This window comes from Emydura macquarii, unplaced genomic scaffold (genome assembly GCF_026122565.2).
Source record: "Emydura macquarii macquarii isolate MOO-44397 ecotype Brisbane River unplaced genomic scaffold, CSIRO-AGI_Emac_v2 contig_3530, whole genome shotgun sequence".
NCBI classification, from domain to species: domain Eukaryota; kingdom Metazoa; phylum Chordata; order Testudines; family Chelidae; genus Emydura; species Emydura macquarii.
The window spans coordinates 4847794-4870147 of NW_027133667.1; the positions used below are offsets into that span (position 1 = coordinate 4847794).

Below are 22354 nucleotides of genomic sequence, written 5' to 3' on the forward strand. Positions count from 1 at the left end.
CCAAAGTCAACATTGCCTGCAAAAACAGAGCAAATAAACCAGGGACTTAATTTCCACTTGCAAGATATTATGGCCTAATTAATAAAAGGTTCCTGTATACATAAGCTATTAATGTAGAATGCCTGATTGCTTGGAAGAAGTTACATTTCCATCTTTGTTCTGCTTACTTTTTGGTGTGTGAAAGAGAGCCCCCTGGGTGTGTGTGTGACTAATGGAAACTGTCATGCTTGTCTGTATATGCCATGCTGCTGTCTGGAATTGTTTCCTGAAAAGCAATTACTAAATATGAACAAGCATCCTGGGAACAAAGGGTCTAGCTTCAGAACATGGCTACTGATTTTATTTTCTGATTTCGGGTGGAATTGACCAGGGGCTCTTTCCTAGTTGTCTTAGACATTTATAAGGAGCCAATCACCACAGCATCTAGGCATTTTAAAAGGCCTGCTCCTTCACTGATATAGATCAGTACAGATCTCTGCTATTGTACACCAACTAAAAATATGGTCCCGTGTATATGGTCTGCTCACTTAAGGTAAACTATAAGTGTCTGATACAATTGGCTTCTGATGAGACATCATGGTTAGATGATAGCTAAATCTCTCCCCTAAGTTAATGTACATACATGAGAACATTTTGTTCTATCTTCAGTGTGGAGCAGTGCTTAGAGCAGGAGTTTGGGTGGCAGGACTTCTGGGTTCTGTTCCTAACTGGCCCAGACACATGGTGCAGATATGTAATTTTGGTGCGTGCATCTCTCTTGTTGGCAAGAGACACCTGTTGGATAAGAGTTCTTCCCTCTCTCTCCCCCCAGCACTTCACAGAGCTCCTGGATGAGTTGGATGTCCTAGGCCAGCTCCTGAATGACCCCTTCTTGTCTGAGAAAAATGAGATGATGGAAGTGGAGCTGTCTCCAGCGTCCCCAGCTCCCCTCATCCAGGCAGAACACAGCTACTCCCTGTGCGGCGACTCTCGCCCCCAGTCGCCACTGACCCACGTTTCCACTGACGACAACTTCAACCAAGGTAATGGTGCGGTGGATGCCTTTTGATGCTGACCTTTGTGAATACATCACTGTCATGTGCATTAGTTATGAATTGTGCAATATCATAACTGCACACATCCAGGATGGTAATACTTTGCTAAAAGTAAAATGTGAACATGTATGAGAACAAATTACAATGGCTAAAAATAAATCAGAAGAAATGTGTTTGTAATTTGGTTTATAAATCTGCAGATAGCAGAAACTGAGCTTGTCACCAGGCAGAGAAATTCCACTCAGCTGAAGCTACTGATCAGGAACCACTGGAATTCAGAATTTTAAGAAATAGGCTTATCAAAAGGGAATGAAATTCAAGAAAGCAAATTTAGGGGAAGAAGGCTACGAGGTGAGCTCTTTCCTATGAGCATAGACGAAAGTTAGGGATTCATAAACCACACCATCCAAAAATCTTCAAATTAAGCTGCTTTAAAGCAAGACTTTTAAATCCATTGCAGAGCACCTGAAGCTTTTGGATTCTCAATAGCATTGAAAGAAATAACCACTAATTTTTGTGCCTAATCTATGTATTTAAGAATTTAACTTCAGATGGACAAGTCTGAAAATCTGGGTCACCGCAGTTAAAGTTCAACATGCTGCTATTCACTGGAAACAGGGTGGGGGTGGGGAAACGAGACAAGAAGCATCCAGTATCATTTCTCTATGGGCTACATGGAGATGTAAGAATAGACAAGAACCTTTCTGAGAAATGGAGGAGGAGGGAGGAAAATAAACCAAATGTTAGCTAAAGCTTGCAGGAAAAAGATGAAGTAGCAAAAAAGCGGAATGGGTTAATGCTGGAATGAGTAGTTGTGAGTAAGAAGGACTTCTATAAATATATAAAGGGGGAAAAAACACTAGTGAGGAAGTAGGCACATTAATAAACAAGGAAGGAGATGTAGTCAGTGGACCAAATTCTCAGCTAGTGGACATGGACATAACTCTGACAGCTGAGGATCTGCCCAACAATTCTAAAATTGTTGAGATGCTGAACTACTTTTAGAAATTAGCTTCTTACAGGGAAAAATGGGGGAAAGAGGTGTGGACAACTGAAGCAATAATGAAGACCTTGTGAATATAATTAGACAGCTGTAAGTAGGTACAGCTCTTACAGAGTGGTTGGGTGCGGGGGGGGGGGGGAATGGAGGACTGTGGGTCAAGGTATGATGAGCATTAGCAGTTTTTCATAGTGGTGTTGCTGGCATAGCCACTGATTTACAGAGCAAGGATAAGAGAGAAACATGGGGGTAGGAAGAGAGGGAGGAGATTCAGCTCCAGCCTGCCTGTTCTGGTGGGGAAAGCATCTGCCTGTGAAAATGCCAGCAGGTAAGAGAGAGCCAATGACAACCAGTGGCTGGGAAGAGGAGAAGGGTGCTGGAACTTTTTGTAAAGGTGAGGAGGCCAAGTGCCGCCGGGGCCGCCGCCCCCCGCGGCTGCTCCACTGGTGAGCCACCTGCCCTCTCTTCTGGTGCCACAGCAGCCCCCTTGTGGGTGAAAGATGTAATTGCAGCACCTCCCCAGCAAAATCTATTATTCTGCAGGGGAAGAAAGAATCTGCAGGGGACATGAATTCTGTGCTTATGCTTTTTTGTTAAAAGTTGGGGGGCGGGCATGACCCCCTGCCCCCTTTCCCCCCGCCAGTGTCAGTGGAAAGGGATAGGATAGGGACTGTGAATAACTGGTGACTATTAGAAATAAAAGCCATGATAGACTTTCACTCCTAATAACTGGTTTACATTTCAAGGCTATTTTTGTAATGAAAACCACTATAATCTTAAGCTGCATTTAAAAAAAAAAAAAAAAAAGGAGAGAGAGACTAGTACTTAGGTCAATAGCATTAGCAGTCTAAGCTGTTTATAACGATTACAAAAAGCTGACTGAGGTTCCAAAGATTCAGGTTTTGTGGTTCTTAACTCTAAAATAACCTGACCAGCCTTTCTAAAGTCATTCAAAGGCACTGGCTCTCATTGAGGACAACTGAATTAAACCAGGGAAGAGTTTCTAGATGGAACAGTTTTGAAATGATACTTTCCAAAAATGTTACTTACCAAAAATCTCCTATATTTCACTCAAGTCTCCAGGCTGCCTTGTCTGATTATCTTCACACTTTTTATATGTGGGAAAATTTCTCTTATGGCTAGACAACATACTCAAGAAATTTCAGATAGAAAGCATCTTTTTCAGGAAGTTGTTGTGAGGGAAGAGGTCTGGGCTTTGTTAGCTACCCTTATGGACAAGTCTAATGAAATGTAATAGGGATGAAATCCTAGGAGTTTAAATAGGGTTCAAAATGTTTGTTAAAAATCTATAGCATTTAATAGATTGGTTTAAAAATAGAAAATTAGAAAGCTTTTCATGTTCTGTTAAATTATATGAACATTCCCATAAGAGCTGTTAAGATCATAACTGTGGAGTCACTAGCATGGCTCCATGGTAGCTGTTAAACAAAAACAGACAGGAGATATTTGAGGAAAACTTGTTTAACAATCAGCATGGCTGCAAGATGTAATGCTTGGGGTGTTAAATACATTGACTAAGTGCTGAGCTAATTGTCCTGATGACTTTTTTTTTGTTTGTTTCTGGGGAAGAGAATTCTAGAGAACTGTGGAGAATATGGAGAAAAACTTTTTCACTAGGAAGGTCGTGAAGCACTGGAATGGGTTACTTAGGAAGGTGGTGGAATCTCCATCCTTAGAAGTTTTTAAGGCCTGGCTGGACAAAGCCTGGGTTGGGATGATTTAGTTGGGGTTGGCCCTGCTTTGAGCAGGGGGTTGGACTAGATGACCTCCTGAGGTCCCTTCCAGCCCTAATCTTCTATGATTCTAAGGGGTTAAGAATTGAATGTGTCACCGATCTTCAGTGAAGTGTGGTGGTGAAGCGCAAGTGCTGATAATTGCGGTCCCATTTTAACTTCAGTTGGTGGTGGGATAATAGGGCAAATACTAACAGAGCATCTGCATACACCTAACAGATAACAGAGTTAGGATAATCAAATTCCAGAATAGATGTTCTGAAACAATCTTGCATTTTCTGGGAGATGCCCTAGGTACTAGATATGTGGGGGAAAAAATCAAGAGATGAGGTCAGATAAGAGGCTGAGTGGAAAGAAATCACATTCTCCAAAATATTAGCTACTGAGCAGATGACTTCACTCCTACTGCTGTGTATTTGCATGTACTCCGTGGAGATGAGTTGTGATCCTATTAACACTGGAGAAAATCCTGCAGGAGTGGAGCAGAAGCCCGTTACATAGAAGACTTCTGCATATACATGCACAGGGAATCAGTAATGGTGAGGAAAAAGACAGCTTAGAAAAAAAGTACAGGCCAATCTTATCAGATTTTGATACAATTTAAAGGTCCAACAGCTTATTTTCTAAGACTTCGTATGTGACACTCTCCTCAGGGAACCCAGAACCGTAAGCCACCGTGTTGCTCATCTGCCTCAGCAAATGAGAGCTTTGCTGCTGTTAAACTATTTGACAGCTTCGTGACACTCCTGTCTGTCTGCCTTCCAGCAAACTCCTCTAAATGCTGCCCGTCAAAATCTTGCCTTGCAGGTAACAATCAGTGAACTCCAGTTCCCGAGTTCCCCAGAGATGTCTCTGCAGTCTCCAGTCCCTCTCACTGGGCACTCACAGGAATTAAGTTTGCTGCCTCCACGGAGACAGAGCACACACCAGCCTGTTAGTTTTGCTGAGGACTCCCACTTTACTTCTGTGTAACAGCACTGAGATGATTTTGTAATAAAACAAGAATAAGTTTATTAATACAGAACACAGATTTAAGTGATATCAGGCAAGACTAAAAGATAGAAAAGGTTACAAACAAAACAGAAATACTCTTTCTAGTGCCTGAAACTTAATTTCTAGCAAGCTATGCCTTGTCTAAAACAGTTTCTGACTTACATCAAGTTTTCAGCAGCTCGTGCCTTCCAGGACAAGAGGATCCACCATTCACAGGGTTTGAGGGTACTGTTCCCTATGTCCTCTAAGTGATGGATCACTAGACTTTATCTTTTTGCTCCCCTTATGTTTCCCCATTGTCTTGGCCTCAATAACCTGGAAGACTTCCTGGGGGGTGCAGACTGTCCCTTGGTGTGCTTCCTAAGTTGTTTTCCTCCACCACTTTGTAGCTTGATTGCTTTGTTTACCTTTATATATAAATGTACTTTCGTTGTCCATGGCTTACAAAGATTGACCCAGACAGGTAAATCCACAGGCCTTTGTCTAAGGCAAGCTTGTTTATCAAGTCTGCCCCCAAAACACATGTTAAGAACATATCTCTAGCACACATACCTAACTCTTTACATACCATCCGTACATACATCACGCAGTGATATTCATGATCAGCATGTCATCCGTTTTTATATGATCTCTTATTCAATGCACTTTTATACAACATAATATTGTATAGTCGATTGATTCAATTGCTTATTCTTTGGGGTTCAGATCTCCTGTTCTTCTCCTGGGGTGCCTGGATCATGTCTGCCACACACAGATGCTTGTGGGTGAAGGCAATAACTTAGCTTGCTTTTTTGACATTTAATACACCGTCCTAGCGATTAACATTTATGGTTCAACCCTGCAAGGTGCTGAATGCTTTCTACTCTTGCTGAAGTCAGTGCATGCTGATTGGTGGGAGAGTGGAAGGAACATTTTTGGATAAAAGGGGTTCTCAAACTTTTTTCTGGGACCCCCTTTGAAAATATTTCAGGCTGTGATGACACCCCCTCCCCCGCAAAAAAAGTGATGACCCCCATGCCATGCCATGCCATGCCATGCCACGCCACCCTTACTTCTGCATTGCTTCTGGGGATGGCGCTGCCTTCAGAACACCTGGCCAGCAGTCGCTGTTTTCTGGCCACCCAGCTCTGAAGGGCTCTGGTAGTCAGCCATGCATGGGGCTGACAGTCACAGCCATGGCATGCACAGGGGCTGACAGCTTGCGACAACCTCTCCAAAATAACCTCATGACTCCTTGAGGGGTCCCAACCCCCAGTCTGAGAACCCCTGGATAAGACCCTTAGCCTGTAACACTAAGAGTGCATCTATACTGCACACTCTTTATGGCAGCGTGTGGTGTACGTACGCTGCATGGCCCCTAGCACAGATATAAATAGCAGTGTAGATAGCGAGGCACTGTTTAGGTAAATAAAGACATACCCGAACTCTTAGGATATGTGCCCAGTGCAGCTCTCTACGTATCCAAGTAATGCCTTCCCTGTCTGCATTGCTATTTTTAGCTGTGTAGTGTCCTGCTGCCGGGAGCCTTCCCTACCTCAGGGAAAGCTTCTGAGGGGGGAAGCAGTGGGGAAAAGGCTCCAGCAGCTCCCTGCTGCTGGAGTCTCTCCCCATTGCCTCCCTGCCACTGGAGCCTTTCCCCACTGCTGTGTATAGCTACGCTTTTCACTGTGGTGTGTAGCTTCACATATCCTACATGCCCCAGTGGCGTGCAGTGTAGATGTAGCCTAAGTGAAAGTAACATCTGTGCCTTCAAAAGGAAGAAATAACTACCAGTTAGTCATCGTACCACAAGTAACAATTCTATCGCACATGCCTTGCTGCCCATTACTTTACCAAGGTTGCTCATTAAATTAAATGTTCGGATATAGATGTGGCTGTAAACTAACTTACTGAGCATCTTTTATTTAGGGTTTTTTAAAAACTTGGTGTATTTTAATTATGTAATTCTAGCTAATCTGCCCACTTAGCATTCAGTCAGTTACCACTTCAGTGTTATTTTTACTTGAATTGAGAGTGGGCAGGTGACTGTTCAATCCCTCACTGAAGGCCCCCGGCCTTATGGTGAATCATGGCTCTGGTGAATCATTAAATATCATGTAGCTACTCCAAGGGAGGACACCTGCATAAAAGGCATGGTGGGGGCGGTGGGGGTGGAGAGGTTAAGCAGTGATGTAGAGGTTTTTTTTCCCCCCCTCACCCCCCCACAGATCCAATTTCCTAAAGGATAAAGTTGCCTTTTTTTTTTTTTAAATAGCCTTAAAATGGAGGCTCGTTTCCCTAGTAACAGAGATTCTAATTTAATTCCACTGGAAATCATGTTGCTGTTCTAGCAGCAAGTGACAAATTCTGACTAGAGATGAAGAGGAGGAAGCCCCCTCTGTCCACCCGCCTGGGGAAAGGGCTGTAGAGTTTACTGAATTTCTGCTAGAGGGAATCCCTCAGTCATGCTACCAAAGAGCCCTCGGTGATTGGCCTATCTAGTTTGAGGCAGGGTCCCTGGTGAGTGTAGTACACAGGAAGGGGCTTGAGTGCAGAGGTTTCTGCTTCACTCTGTAAATCAGTTCAGGGCTATAAGGTTTACCGCTATATGATATGCAAATGGGGACAGAACCAAACTGAGCTCAAACCTGCTGCTTTAGTGCTTAATGTCTGAATTCAAAAGTTCTTGTTCTATTGAATGGATTGTGCAGATCAAATGGCTATATCAAAAATGTCTCTCACAGGGAGTAGTAGTGATATAATATCTAGCTCTTGTATAATGGGTTTCGTCCATAGATCTTAAAGGGTTTTACAAAGGAGGGCAGTATCATTATCCCCATTTTACAGATGGGGAAACTGAGGCAGAGAGCAATGATGTGACTTTTCCAAGGTCACCCAGCAGGCCAATGGCAGAACCTAGAAAGAGAACCCAGGTCTTCTGAGCCCTAGTCCAGTGCTCTAATCACTAGGACACACTCAGAATGAGGAACAGTTGAAGAAAAGTAGAAAATTTGGAGTTTGGTGAAAGATTTTTAAACATTTACATTTAGAAGATATTGAGGGATCTACTCCTGTTTTTATCTGAAACCAGGGCTCCAAAGGACTTCTCCTGGTCCACAACATTCATAGCAAACATGGCTTTTAATTTTTCTCTTAAATTATAGAATTTGAATGATTATACTGATTATTGCAAGGACAATAATAATAATTATTACATGGGGCCAATTCATTTCTGATGAGAGTCCAACTAAGTGGCACACATCAGGGGTGAATTTGGCCCGCCATCAGGAGTATTTAAAAATATTTCCATAACTTAAAAAAGTACGAGTTACAACTATAATTGATATGGCTAGATCTTCAAGAAGTTCTAAGTTTTATATAACCTCCAAACTTAAAGGCTTGGTTTACGCTGGCGACTTAGGTCGACTTAGTCATTTAAGTCAACCTACTTACACCTGCATCTACACTAGCACCACTGTTAATTCGAATTAAGGTGCCTGGAAAATTGACTTAATAAGACCACCTCTGCAAGTGGCGTAGTGCCTAAACTGAATTTGTTTAAATCGATTTCGTGTCAGTGTAGACACAACGTTAGACTCCACTGCTGCAAGCACTTAAGGACATACTTTACTTATGTCAGTAGTCCCATTGACTTTGCATGAGTAATGTTAAGCAGAGACTTAATTATTTGCAGGATCAGGGTCTTATTTAACACTACATTTTTCTATTTCATAATTCTTTAAAAATTCACTGTATGCTAAGTATTTTTCTTAATTTCTCTCACACAACTTTTTCTATATATTTGTAGGTTATCTACAAAACTGCATGTTCTTTCAAAAGCTTCAATCCAGGGATCTTTGAAAATATCGGTGTAATGCATAGCTTAGCTATTTTGCAGCATATGAACAAGGGATGCTCGGTGTCTGTTGGAATTTTCAGAATCTATTATGACATTAAGTTCTGCATAAAATTTGTAAACTACACTGGGTATCTTCAGGGAGAATCTGTAAAAACAATTTTTTATTTATAGATCTGTAAACCATTTACTTACCATTTGCTGACTATATTCTGTTGCTTTCCTAACTTGGCAAATAAGAGCAAAGGGTAAGAATTGGCTGCATTCTGCCTAGACAGAGCACATATATGCCTGGGGAGATATGTAGACAATAGCATGAAAACAAGAGCTGATGAGCTGTAACTATGCCTTACGCCCCATTATTGGCTTCCTGCATTGCAGTTTATTTCAACCTTAAGCACAAGTCCTGGTCTTGGGGAACAGTTGCAGAGGCCTGGTAGGATTCTGAATAGTTTCTAAGCAGGAGACATTTCTCTGGGGGGGATGGGGATAGAGGCCCTCACAGCATATTAAAATCTTCTGGGAAGTAGGTCCCCTTCGGGAGTTTAAAAACCTCAAGGAAAGGCCTTAATTGCAACTACAGCTAGATGGGGGCAACTACTTCTTCCCACCGCTTCCCAAAGAGCGGTAGGAGATAGAAACACAAGATTGAGAGGCACCATGGACCAATGCATAGTGCAGCAGATCAGGAGATGGAGGAACCTGGGTTCTGTTCTGGACTGTGTCACCGACTTGTGATGTGACCTTGGGCAAATCTCTTTGCATCTCCTTCCCCTCTTGCCCTTTCTCTATCTTGTTTGCTTAGATTGTAAACCTCTTCAGGGCAGATGCTGTCTCTTACTATGTTTTCTATGTACAACACCTAGCACAGTGGGGCCCTGATCTCTATCGGGGCCTGTAGATGCTAATGTAACACACATAGCCATACTAAAAGAGATCAGTGTACAGCAGGAACCTGGAGACTGAGGCTTCAGCGTCTTGCTTGAGTTTTATATTCTCTGGGGAAAATGAAATACTTTGTTGGCAAACTCTATCTTGAGAGCCTGGGGAGGGAGGGAGGGAAGCGGGGGGAGGAGCCAGGGTGAAGGGAGAAGAGGAGGCAGCGCTGTGAGCAACTGTCTAGCCGTTCATTTGATACCATTTTATTAAACTGTGGCCTGGTGGCTGTATGTTCCTTCCCCTGATGGGCTGTGTATCTGAGATTATCCTTGGTCCACGCCTGCCTTCCTCCCTGTGCTTCTGTACCCAGGAATGTTTTGATGTTGCTTCTGGACTTGAAGCAACTTGCTGGTGACTGAAAGTGAGACTTGGCATGTGTGGCAAAACTCTATATTGCAATTTTATAGTTAGAGAGGCTGAAGCTGGGTTGCCCCAAAATATCTCATCCTGCTTTTGCCATTAAAAAGAGCCCAATGGAGAATAAAACAAACTGTGTCCTTTCCCATCCTCCAGAGATCACTGTAGATAGCCGCTGCTCATCCAGCATAAGCAGCTCTAAAAAACAAACCAAGGCCCTGATCCTCGATACTATTCTGTGCAGAGGGACACTGCTCCTGGTCAGAGTCTCATTGACTTCAGTGGGGAGGGAGATCTGCAGATGTAGTAGCCAGAGTGCATGGAGACGCTTGTAATATCAAAGCCCAAGTTAATCTCCATTGTCTAATACAAATGGGCTCCTGTCGCATGTGTTGTCAGTTATTTTCTTTAAATACTGGTTGCATAAAATGGGGCAAATTCTTCATTGACATACATCTGGTCCAATCCCATTAATTCAGAGCAAAATGTGGTTATTTTTGGAAAGAAATGAACCACAGCTCATTTTGAAAAGGATGCTGTTAAAGCATCAAGGCTAGTTGCCTTCAAATTTGATCTTTTTTGCAAAGTGTATGTAATTCTTTCCCACTCCAGCCCCCCACCCTCCAATATAAATGCTTCACTGCTCACTTCTCAGAGATGGAAAGGGAACTCTAGCAATGGTGCAGTGCTTGTGAATGGTCTGAGATGGGTGACTAGCAACAGTATTTGTCTTTGTCTACACTACAATTTGCTGTTTGTGTGTTCATAGATTTTTAAGGTGAGAGGGGACCATTATGATGATCTAATCTGACCTTCCGTATAACGCAGGCCAAAGACCCTCACCCAGTAATCTGTATGTGAAGCCAGTAACTTCAGTTTGAGCTATAGCATCTCTTTTAGAGTATTGTCAAATCTTGATTTAAATATTTCAAGTGATGGAGAATCTGCCATATTCTTAAATAATTTTTACAGTGGTTAATTATTTTCACTATTAAAAATGTGCACCTTATTTGTAGTCTGAATTTGTCTAGCTTCATCTTCAAACCATTGGATGTTTTTGTGCCTTTTTCTGCTACATTAAAGAACTGTCTACTTTCAGAAATCTCTTCCCCAGGTACTTATAGACCATGATCAAGTCACATCTTAACCATCTCTTGGACGAACTAAATAGACTGTTTCTTAGTCTCTCCCTATAAGGCATGTTTTCCAGACCTTGAACCATTCTTGTAACCCCTTTTCTGATCACTTTCAAATATTGGAACATCCTTTTTGATGTGTGGACACTCGAACTGGATGCAGTATTCCAATAATGGTTTCATTAATGCTGTATACACAGGTAATATCACCACCCTACTCTTGCTTGAAATTCTCCTGCTTGTACATCCAAGAATTCTGTTTGTAGTCTTCAGTGATGGCCTCGACCTGGGACCTCATGTTCAATTGGTTATCTACCACAAGCTCGAAGTCCTTTTAACACACATTAAAACAGGTTTACAAATTTGTAGACAAGCCCTAACCAACCAGTGTGCTGTGGAGAGAGAAATTCAGGAAGAAGACCAATTTTTAGTTTCATTGCAAAGGTTTATTAGTAACCAAGGATATATGGAATTTGATTTTTTTAAAAACAATCTTTTGTAAGGCACTTCATAGGATCAGCTTTAAGGCTGTTATTCTAGGGTAATGGTCCTGGTCTTAACTCTCGCTATTCTGTTAAACAAACCTTTTTGCAATCTTTGCCACTCTCCAAACCCATTTCCCCCCTACCACTTTGCTGGAAAAAGCCCCAGTGTTAGTCAAAGCCTGAGGAGAAAGTCCAAACTCCTGCTGGTCATGATACATTTTATGGGGGGTGATTTATTGGATAATCTATAGAAACAAAAGAAGGCTCCATTATGGTCTGCCTAATACATGCCTGAAGGTCAGGTATTGCCTCTATCAAAGCACCTGGCTCCTATGAGATGCCATACAAATACATATTTCTTTAAAAAAAACAAACGCAATCAAAACCCCGGCAACACTGAAATCGAAACTTCAGGATTTTTTTTTATCTCAGCTGTTGGTTACACTTGCGTGAATTCTCAGTCTGAGGAACAGCTCAAGGAAGTCTGTAACCCTCATGATGTTTCCAGCTTGGAATTTGTAATAAGATGATGGTTGTGTGAATAAAATAAACAGCATTCCCAAATCAGAGAGGAAACGGACCCTGCTCAAAGTGGGCAGGGGAGGTACATTGAATCCAGATCTGACATTAACAGTTTTAAGAGTGACAAGTATTGCAGTTGCACTTAGTGTTTTCTGTTTGCAGAAATTCTACTGCTTTTGAGAGGGATCCCTTATACTTAAATGGGAAACACCAGCAGAACTGACAACCTCTCCAAAGAGAAGACAGCTCTGTCAAGTGATCACTATACTTCTGTCACTTCCCCCCTTTCTCTGTTTAATTTTCCCATTTTGCCAGCCTGAAAAGTACCCAAGTGTCTGGTAATCAAACAGTGCCTCTTTTGTCAGGACTGCTTCAGTGGCTTTGGTTTCATTATCTTTGGTGGTAGCTGTGGGACGGTAGGGGGGGGAACCATCTGGAAGTCTGTAAAAGAAACTATTTGTAGATGAATGCCGCCTCTCACCTGACGGGGGTGGGGCAGAGGGTGGCGGGATTGGCGTCTAACATTACAGACTTAATAAACGGGGCTTGTGTCTGCCTCTGGTTGTGTTGAGTAGGGGTAGCAGAAGTAATGCTGAGAGACCAGGGTCTGTGAGGTGGGGGAGGGACAGGGAGCACAAGGAAACAGTTATTCATACAGACTGAGGCCAGCTACCTTTCAGAGGCTGGAAAAGAGTGTAAATCAGGCCACTGAGTTAGGACATTGTACTCTGCTGTGAGTGGCGCCTTCAGCAGCATGTGTGGGCTTTTAAACAGGCATGGGCTCTTTGAAGAGTAAAGGGCACTGCTTGGTTCACAGAGTGGCTTCTCCTTGTTTTCTTGCAGTGGAGATGAGGATAGGTATTTTTCCTTTGAAGTTTTGAGTCTGCTACAGTGTGAGCTTCACCTCCTAATTTAAGCTGGTTACCTACTGTCAGATGTCATCAGCCTCCGCTATTTTTTTTTTTTAAATTTTTTTTAAGGGACAATAAAATTGACTGTAGGGGATTGTGAAATGAGGGGACTGTAGTATTCAGGCAAGTCCCAAGCTGCATACAGCTCTGCAAACATTTCTGTCCCGCCTTTTGATGCCATCTTGCTGTTCCAGTTGTAGGGGTCCCACCTACCCCTGCCAATGCACCTGATGTCTAAACAGCAATGCTACAGATTGCCTATTCAGACACAGTGGGTGGTCATTTTAGGAAGTGGACAAATGTCCGCCAGAGGCTAGGTTAAAATCGAAATGGCTTTACTAATGACTTTAAATCCATGTGTAAAATCAAGTCTCTGGAGAAAAAAAGTTAGTGCGCATTATGCTTCCTAGCCCGAGGCTCATTATTGTACGGTATCAGTCCATGGTGGTCTGGATGGGTCCAATGAGAGCCCTCTGTTACAATCCCTGATGAAGCTGAGGCATAATGGAAGTCCACTGTTTCAGAGAACACTGCTGGCCCCTGGGAGTTCTCGCAGCCGACAGGGAAGGGGTTAGCAGCAGTGCTCTCGGTATAATCCTGTCTTCTGGAGCTAGGGTTTGGAAGACTTAGAGATTTTATAGCAAAGATGACCATGAAATGTTTTCACATGCACTGATGCATTCTGCTCCAGAGCAGTGGGGACTGGCGGAGGGAATACCTGTAGCTTTCTTGGATCTGATGAGAGTTCCAGGGTGCCTTTAGAGATTTGGAGGCCAAATATATAATATAGCCGGTTCACCACCACTTAAGCAAACCTGCCCAGGAAGGTGGTTGATGTAACAGTGCAGGGGTGGGTGGGTGGAATGGAAAGAAATAGAGGGAGGTCAGGTGGGTACATTTCTCAGTTCCACCCTTTCAAAGAGTTGATTGAATGGAATGGCATCTTTCCCTATGTGTGCATATGAGATGACTGTCAAGAAAAGAGCCAGATGAAGTTCCTCATGATGATCTCCTGGTTAAGTATAGTATGTCATTTATTGCTAAACTGTCTCTGCCCTGATGAGTATTTGGTTGGTTAAACTGGCTTTTCAAGTCTAGAATAACAACAAATAACTTCTGCAGAACTAAGTGGCTGTTACTGAGGCTGGGTTACCACCAAAGTCAGATTCCAATGCAGCAAAATGACTGTTTTTAAGAATGATAAATGTCTTGCTCTGTCATGGCAGCCAAGCCCTTGTGAAGTCAGGGATTAGAACTGTTACTAATCACCACGTACAGCCTAGAGGGCAGGGTCTCCTGCTTGTGTGATGTCCTACGTCTCAGGAGAACACTCAAGGCTGCTTCTTCAGTTCATTCTGAATATAAATTAACATAGTGCCTTTCCTCTCAAAGGATCCCTAAGTGGCTTACAAACTACAGCACCACTAAAATGTGGCCACCTCTGGGGAGGAGAGAAGTAACAAACTAATGCACAGAACATTGCACAACAGTTGAGGGAAGGGAACATTTTGGCAGAGTTCATAAAAAAAGATTTGCTTTGATGAAAAGTGCCCTGGGATGTTTAACGTTCAGACAAAGCAGAGAGTATTGTTTTAAAGGTCTCATCTGAATGATCCACACACAGTTAATTAATTCCATTTCAGTGCAATGGAAATTTCATTGTGGTGGGGAAAGTGTTGGGGGCGGGGGGAGAGAAAGAGGGGACTGTCGGGGGGGGGGAGGGTTGAGAACGTATAGTGTCCTCTATCCTGATTTGAAATTTGGGCAGTATTGCCTTTGTCTCTGGATGTTTTATATTTTTTAATTGCCTGGAAAACTTCAGGCATAGGCATTTAAAAAAAGAAAAGATTCGTAGTCCTCACTATACAGTTACTCTTCCTGGCACGGCTGGGGTGGCTGTTAGAAGTTTCTGATTACAGGAAATATGTTTTCATTTTTAACCCTCCTGGGTATGTCTATTCAAATGATACCTTTTCTTGCCAGCAGTGTAAATTAGATTACAACCACAAAGCAATGATTAGCATCAAAGCTAGATGTTGTCTCCCTCTTTCTAGTTACTCAATTGCCAACAGTATTGTGTGCAGTCTTGATATCAGTGGGCTACATGAACATGAAGGCTGCTCATTTGTTTTATTGCCATTTGCAGCTGAACTCCAGTAACTTTGTTCCATCTAAATATATCCCCCCTGTAGTCCAGATGTACAAGCTGTTTGTCACGGTTGTGTTTCATATTTCTAGCTCAAAGTGGCTGTCTTTCAGTGCCAGGTGAAGAGATACTGCCTTCATACTATTTGTGAGTGGCATGCTATAAATCAATTTATTACAAACTGAGCTTCCATTAACCAGGAATATATATGCATGCAAAGGCTTTTTGCTTTTCTGTGGCTTCCATGTGTGCAGTCAGCATGTGTGTGGAGTCAGGGTGAGGAAGCAGCAGAACGAACAAAACCCTTTGCTTGCATACATAGTCATGCTACCTAGCTCAGTTTTTAACTGATTGATTTATCTAGCATGCCTCTCTCAAGCCACCACCCCGAACCAGAAACGTGGTCCTGGAGGGATGAAGAGCTTACACAACTGAACATCAGTGGTAATTTCTTTAGGCAGGATGCAATGATCAGAATTCATATGTATATGGGGTGGTGATGGGCAGGGTTATTTTGAGTTCTTGTGTTAAAAGTGGGGTCCTTCTGAGTTCTCACCCTTAAACTCACGACTCTAGAGCAGGCTAGCTCATTCTCCAAGGCAAGCCAAGCATGGCTTTCCCCAAAGGCTCTCAGGTTCTCAGGTTCACCACATGCATTGACCAGAGCGTTACCGGAGAGTCGGCCACCCCCACCAAATCCTCACGCTCAGTGCAAAGAATCTAGCTTGGCCAGCTAAATACCATCGAGCTTCCCTTGATGGCTAAGCTTTCAATAAATAGGGCCTTATAACAGCTCGGCCAACACATGATGTGCGTTTAATTGCTACTAGTCCAAGTACACCTCTTATGCTGTGACTCCCAGCTGCTCTGGGGAGTAAACTGAAATAATCACAATGACACCAGTGCTCTTATGAAATCGCCAAAGCCATCACCCCCTTCTATGCTAATTAAATAAAACACTGGCGAGAGAGAGTTAATTTTGGAAGAGCAAAAGCCTCTTGGTTCCTACATAGTGTCATGCAGTCTCTGCAGTTGTGTTATGACTGCAAGCACAAAAGAGAGTAAAAGTCTGCCCAAACACTGGCCCAGTGAGAGGAACAAAACTGACATTCCCCTGTGTGGAATGCTACTCCCAGGCTGCTTTCTGCGATGGCTTGTTTAGTCTTGTTACACTGTGTGTTAATAGCTTCCAGCAATATGTGGTAATTATTATCTTTCCCTTTTCCCTCCCCTCCTCCCCCTGCCTTGTCTCACCACTTCTCCCCATATCCTGGGGCTAAGGTTAGGTTACAGTTACAAAATGGCTCAGTTGTCTGCATGGAGCAATAAACTGAAAATAGGTGCAGGGTTCTGTTAATAAGGAGTTAAATGCCGTCTGTTCTGGTTTTCTTTTGTCAGGGGATAGGTGGAGTTGGTTTCATTTTTGATTTGTTTTATGTTCTGTCTCTGATCTAAATGTGCGGTGTTCACTTTCTTTCCCTGCCAGCTGACCTGGAAAATGAGGACTGGTGTCTGAGTGCGGAATTGACGTCAGCGACAATAAAAACTGAACCTGTGCTGTGTGAGGCGCCAGGCCTTACCCCCTCTCTCAGTCTCACCATCACACCTGCACCACTGGAAGATGAAGAACCGCAGCTGCAGACTGATGCTATGGTAGTTGCAGACATTTTATTCTCCCGCCTGTCCAGATAGATGCAGGTTCCCATTGCAGTATAGCCTTTTTGGTATCAAGGTTGAGAATGCCAGACATGCAGTGCATTACGGTTTGGTGTCATCTTTTGTTTGCCGATGTCCAACAGTGCTGTGGGTGCTCATTTCCAAGAGAAGTAATTTGAGTGCAGTGCATATTACCTGTTGGTCTGAAATGTCATCCTGAGAAGTAATCTCTTATTTAACTAATTATTCCAGTAAGAGAAGCCCCAGCAATTGTTTTTCAGGCAATGGTCTCATTTACCTGAGTTAATAAATTACAGAGAAGCAGTTTTAAAAAAAAAAAAAAAAAAAAAAAAAAAATATTTGAGCAGAGTGGGGCGGGGGAATAGGTCTTATCATTTATAGAGAAGATGCCCTTCTTTCCATCTAAAATTGTATTTATTTTTTAAAATTCTTTCTATAGATGAAACCTCTGAGCCAAAAGGTTCTTCCAGAGATTAAATTGGAGCCACATGAAGTGGATCAGTTCCTGAACCTGTCTTCTAAAGAAGGTTTGTTAATTACTAGCCCAAGATGCTGGACTGATAGCCAGAATGCAGAATGATCATAGTTTACTCTGTTGAACTATTGGGCTTTCTAGCTGTCTTTGCTAATCTCTGGTCCCAGGTTGCTGCCTCCTAGGGATTTAGTTCAGGCTGCTAAAGAGACCAGCCTCTTTGACTCACTTATACATTTTTCCCTTCCTCTTTATAAAGAAAATGATCCCTTCCATCTATATAGCATATTACTAATTGCACAGTTACTGGATAGACCTAGAGTCCTTGAGACCTAGTATTACTTAGCCTGGAAAGAAGGCACATTTGAGGGGACTTCATTGAGATGTTTGGAATTATGAAGAGCACAGCAGAAACTGACTATTCCTCCCTCTTATCTTAAGAACATAAGAATGGCCATACTGGGTCAGACCAATGGTCTGTCTAGCCCAGTGTCCTGTCTTCTGTCAGTGGTCAGAGCCAGGTGCTGCAGAGGGAACAAAGAGAACAGGGCAGTTATCAAGTGATCCATCCCCCATTGTCCCAGGGTCTGGCAGTTAGAGGTTTAGGGACATTTGGAGCATAGAGTTGTCCCTCACCATCTTGGCTAATAGCCATTGATGGACCTATGCTCCATGAACTCATCTAGTTCTTTTTTGAACCCTGGCAATTTTTTGGCTTTTGCAACATCCTGTGGCAATGAGTTCCACTGGTTGACTGTGCGTTGTGTGAAGAAATACCTTCTTTTAATTCTTTTAAAAATGCCGCCTTGTTAATTTCATCGGGTGACCCCTAGTTCTTGTTTATGTGTAGGGGTAAATAACACTTTCCTATTCACTTTCTCCACACCATTCATGATTTTCTAGACCTCTAGCATATTCCCCCAGTCATCTTCTCACATGATGAAGGAAAAAGGAGATGACTGAATGAAATTACAAGGCAGTAATTGTAAATACAGCTTCATGTGGCATGTAGTCAGCTTGTGGAATTATTTGGTACAAAAGCTCAAGAAAGTCCTATGCTTTGGCCAGCCTTCTGAAAGAGTGGATGCTTTTCTGGCCATTAATAACATCGCTATGACAGCTATAGGCATTTATTGAGATAAATAAAACTCCTGCTTTAGGCTGTGAAGTAATTGGCTTGGGGGCGTGAGAGCGGCAGCAGCAATGACTGACTTCAGCCTAATGTAGAGCAGTGCACAACTGGCTGGTTGCATTCATGGGATTTCCAACCAACTCCCATGTATCGGGTAAGAGGTATGATAGTAGGCAAAGGGGACTGATCATGTGTGTTCCTATTTTTATTCCCTCCACCCCGTTTTTATCTTTTAAACTGGAATTAGCAATGCATAAAGGGGATGGCTAATAGAATCCTGAGTCTTCTTATTCCCACGCATGAACATTCATATTTGGTTGAAGTCAGTAGTGCTCCAAAGACATTCTCACTTGGGACAGTGGCTAGATGGCCCATGTACAACGCTTGTCCTACCGGACGAGCATCCATGTCCGAGAGAACTCTTCTTGCATTTGGTACTAACTGGAACCTATGTTAGTAGTCTCAGCCGAGGTGCAGTGGACTGAAGAGGCCGTGCAGACTGAGCTATTCTCTCACTCATAGAGATGGCTGGCACTGTGTGGGAAAAGTTTATACAGTATTGCTGTTAACTGTCCTGTATTACTCTATGAACGAACAAAGAATTTCAGTGATGAGGGTTATCTGTTTGGGACTTCCCAGTAGCATTAAGCTATTAAACCTTCCAATTAATCTGCTGTTAGACTGTCAACTCTTCAGGGCAAGGATTGACTCTTTCCACCCCTTGTGGTGCCACTGAAAACAAAGAACAAATAATTGTTATTAATACACAGTGAAATTAGAATTGAATTAGCAATGAAAAGAGATTGTAGATTTTCTTCTGACTTAGCAAAATTGAAGCACTGTTGGATGCTGTCTCCATTAAATACTGCTTCATAAGTTAAGGTGACATGGCATATTGGAGAAGTGCACTTTGTACCACAGAGCATTTTGGGGGAAGTAGAAGTCTGCAGACCAGGGGAGTTTTTTAACACTGCTCCCTGAGAGGGGTGACCCTGGGAAAGGCCACTTTGTTGCCTTGCTGGTACGTTTCAAGCCCTTGACTAAGTGTTGTACATCTGGAAGGCTGGGGCAGTTCCACATTTACAAGTCTCCCATTAAGAATCCTGCTCAGCCCAGGCCCTTCAGAACAAATTGTTTTCAGTGCTAACTTGCCTCTAGTTTTAAAGCTGCTTCTATTTGTTGGTTCTCCTGGAGCTTCCAATTGCTTCCTGGTTAGGATAAACACCTTCTGTTTTGTTTCCCCCTTCCCCATCAGCAGTGGATCCCCTGCACCTGCCTCCAACCCCTCCCAGCAGCCATGGCAGTGACTCCGAGGGAGGGCAGAGCCCAACCAGGTCCCTCCCGCCGTCAAGCCCTGTCCAGCTACAAGCCACGGCTAAAGTGACATCACGCATGGCTTCAGCACTTTCTAATTCACCTCTCCTGACAGCACCACATGTAAGTCCTGCTGACTTTTCCCACTTCTTTTATTGTTTCCTGGTGTTTATTTTTTCTGTACTTCTGGTTTTTATCTCTTTTGGTGAGCCACACCAACTCTGGTTGAAACTCCAAATCCAGTAGTTGGGCTTTGGCTTCCCCACTGATTGTCTGGAGCTGGAATCTGCAATGAAATGATGATGATACGTCTTATATAACAAGTGTTTCCTTTATACCTTCTTGCAGCTGCTACTCTCCTCTGATAGATAATGACCCATGCAGTGTCTTCCCACTTTGTCTTTAGGCAGTAGATGATCAACTTTAGGGTGGGATTTTCATAAGTGCTCATCATTGGGCTAGCTCTTCTCCTATTCAAGCCAATGGGACTTCTACCATTGACTTCAGTAGAAGCAGAGTTTGGCCCATAACGAGTGCCTTTGACAATTCCACCTCACAGGCTTACTCTTGTTCTTTTGGATGTTTTACATTTGTTCTCTGTCCACAACGGAATAGAGCAGGAAAGGGTTGAGGTAATAGGTCAAGGGAGCAATCTCTGAAGCAGGGGTGCCCCTCCCCTCCGCCTTCTCTAGGGTTATTTCACATACTATTAAGCAGATGTAAGCACATTGTTACCAAGGCCCTTACAGCACAACTGTGCTAGGATCTTGGTAGATTTCCTGTTTTCTTTGCCTCTCCCCACCCCTCATCTCTGTGGTATATGCAGAAGCTGCAGGGATCAGGGCCACTGATCTTGACAGAGGAAGAGAAGAGGACATTGACAGCAGAGGGGTATCCTATTCCTACAAAACTTCCCCTGACAAAGGCAGAGGAAAAAGCACTGAAGAAAATCCGCAGGAAAATAAAGAACAAGGTAATTTTAACCTAGCAGCTCTGCTGGTTGGTTCCCTCCCATGTCCCATACAAAAATGCTACAATAGTTCTACAACAGTGATCCATAATGCTGTAGGATACTATTGTATTTTTTTTAATAAAGGTACTCTTCCTTCTATCCCATGATGCATACCACTTCAATTGCCTATCTAGACAGTACCTATCTGCCCATCCAGGTACTTATATGGCTCATCACCATAGCATCTGAGCAGCAATGGGAGCTAACACGGTTGTAAAGATGTTAATTTATGCCTACACTTGGTGCTAGTGGTATATGAAGTCATGTTAGCTAACTCCATTTAAAGAAAGCCAACTCTTTTTTCCTTGTCTAGACAAGGCCTCTGTGGCCCCTCTACCTGGTGCAGGAGCATTCCACTCACCATTGCCATGCTTCTAAATCCTCCTGTGCATCACAGACCCATACTCTTCGTTCAGTACAATTCCAGGGCCTTAAATTAGCTGTTTTGTGCCAGGACTCTGAAATGTCCCGAGTGCCTTGCTTTTCCTGCAGCAAAGGGAATGGCTAGCAGGAAGGGCAAGTTTTCCAACCTGACAACCTAAATAGTCTTTGCACAGATCTTGCACGCCCTCCGGTATTTTGCAGGTGAAGGTGCACTGAGTCTTGTATGTGCAGTATAGCCATCCAGTGTTAAAAATATGGAGCCTGGTGTGTTTGTAAACACCCGTTCCATTCCCTGCCCTTGAATTTTTTTCTCCAAGAGAAGTCTGAGTGTTGATTTAGTGTAAAAGGTAAAGCGAATAAGAGCAATTACTGCTTTTGTTAAGACTGTATTTGCACTAGGATGTGGAATTGGCAAGGAAATTCTAGTGCAGATTGCCAAAGGAAAAAAAAAATAGAGTGGCACGCAGAGTTGGATTCAATAATGCCAATGTTTTAAATCAGGTTATTGGTTTACCTGTGGCTTCCTTTTGCTATAAAGATGTTTTGTGTGGTGTTTTCCCGTCCCTCTTAGATCTCTGCCCAGGAAAGTAGGAGAAAGAAGAAAGAATACATGGACAGCCTGGAAAAAAAGTAAGCCAGCCTTCTTCCCCTTTCAAATGAACCAATGACACAGTTGCTGAGATGGGAGGGTTGAGACAGAATGTTTCCTGCAGAATGTGTCTCAGTTGCCACCTAGTGGTGGTTAGAGGCAGAATTTGTCTCCAGGAAAGAGGCCAGGTTGTTTTTTTTTTTTTGAGTTCTACAGATAGTGTATTATTTATGGTTAACGTTAGGCAAACATTACTGTGTCAACACTTGGTGCTTTGCAGTAGGTCTTCTGATGTTAACATAGCATTGAAGCTGACTAGAAACTGGTTCCTAATTTCTGAGATTGGTTTGTCTCACATAGCCAGAATGATCAGCTGTTCTGCCGTACCAGGAAATCCTACTTTTGCTGAGGATATCCTTGTGCCTCAGATAAGTATCTTGAAGCCAGGATTTTGGCCTGCTTTCAATATAATCCACGATCTTGCCCCCTAGCAAGCAACCTGCTGTGCTCCGCTTCCTGTTTTACAGCTGCCAAGCTGTTTTTGTGCAAAACCTTCTTTTTACACCTGCCGCAAACTAATTGTGAATGTGCTGGTATAAAAAGGGTCCAGTACCATGCTAGCAGATCTAGTTAGTTGCATTTTAAATAAGCCAAGACACATT

The 22354-nt window shown here is 43.0% G+C and overlaps 1 protein-coding gene across 3 annotated transcripts in view; it reads left to right on the forward strand.

The window, feature by feature from the left end:
* Window positions 1-22354, forward strand: part of CREB3L2 (cAMP responsive element binding protein 3 like 2) — an 89917-nt gene that overhangs the window by 53266 nt on the left and 14297 nt on the right. For 2 of the 3 annotated variants that reach the window (XM_067536042.1, XM_067536044.1), the window contains exons 2-7: window positions 812-1022; window positions 16599-16765; window positions 17229-17316; window positions 19649-19830; window positions 20534-20680; window positions 21675-21733. In XM_067536042.1, coding sequence (XP_067392143.1) covers window positions 812-1022; window positions 16599-16765; window positions 17229-17316; window positions 19649-19830; window positions 20534-20680; window positions 21675-21733 — 854 coding nt within the window. The remainder of the gene's footprint in view (window positions 1-811; window positions 1023-16598; window positions 16766-17228; window positions 17317-19648; window positions 19831-20533; window positions 20681-21674; window positions 21734-22354) is intronic. The other variant, XM_067536043.1, reaches the window with a different exon arrangement.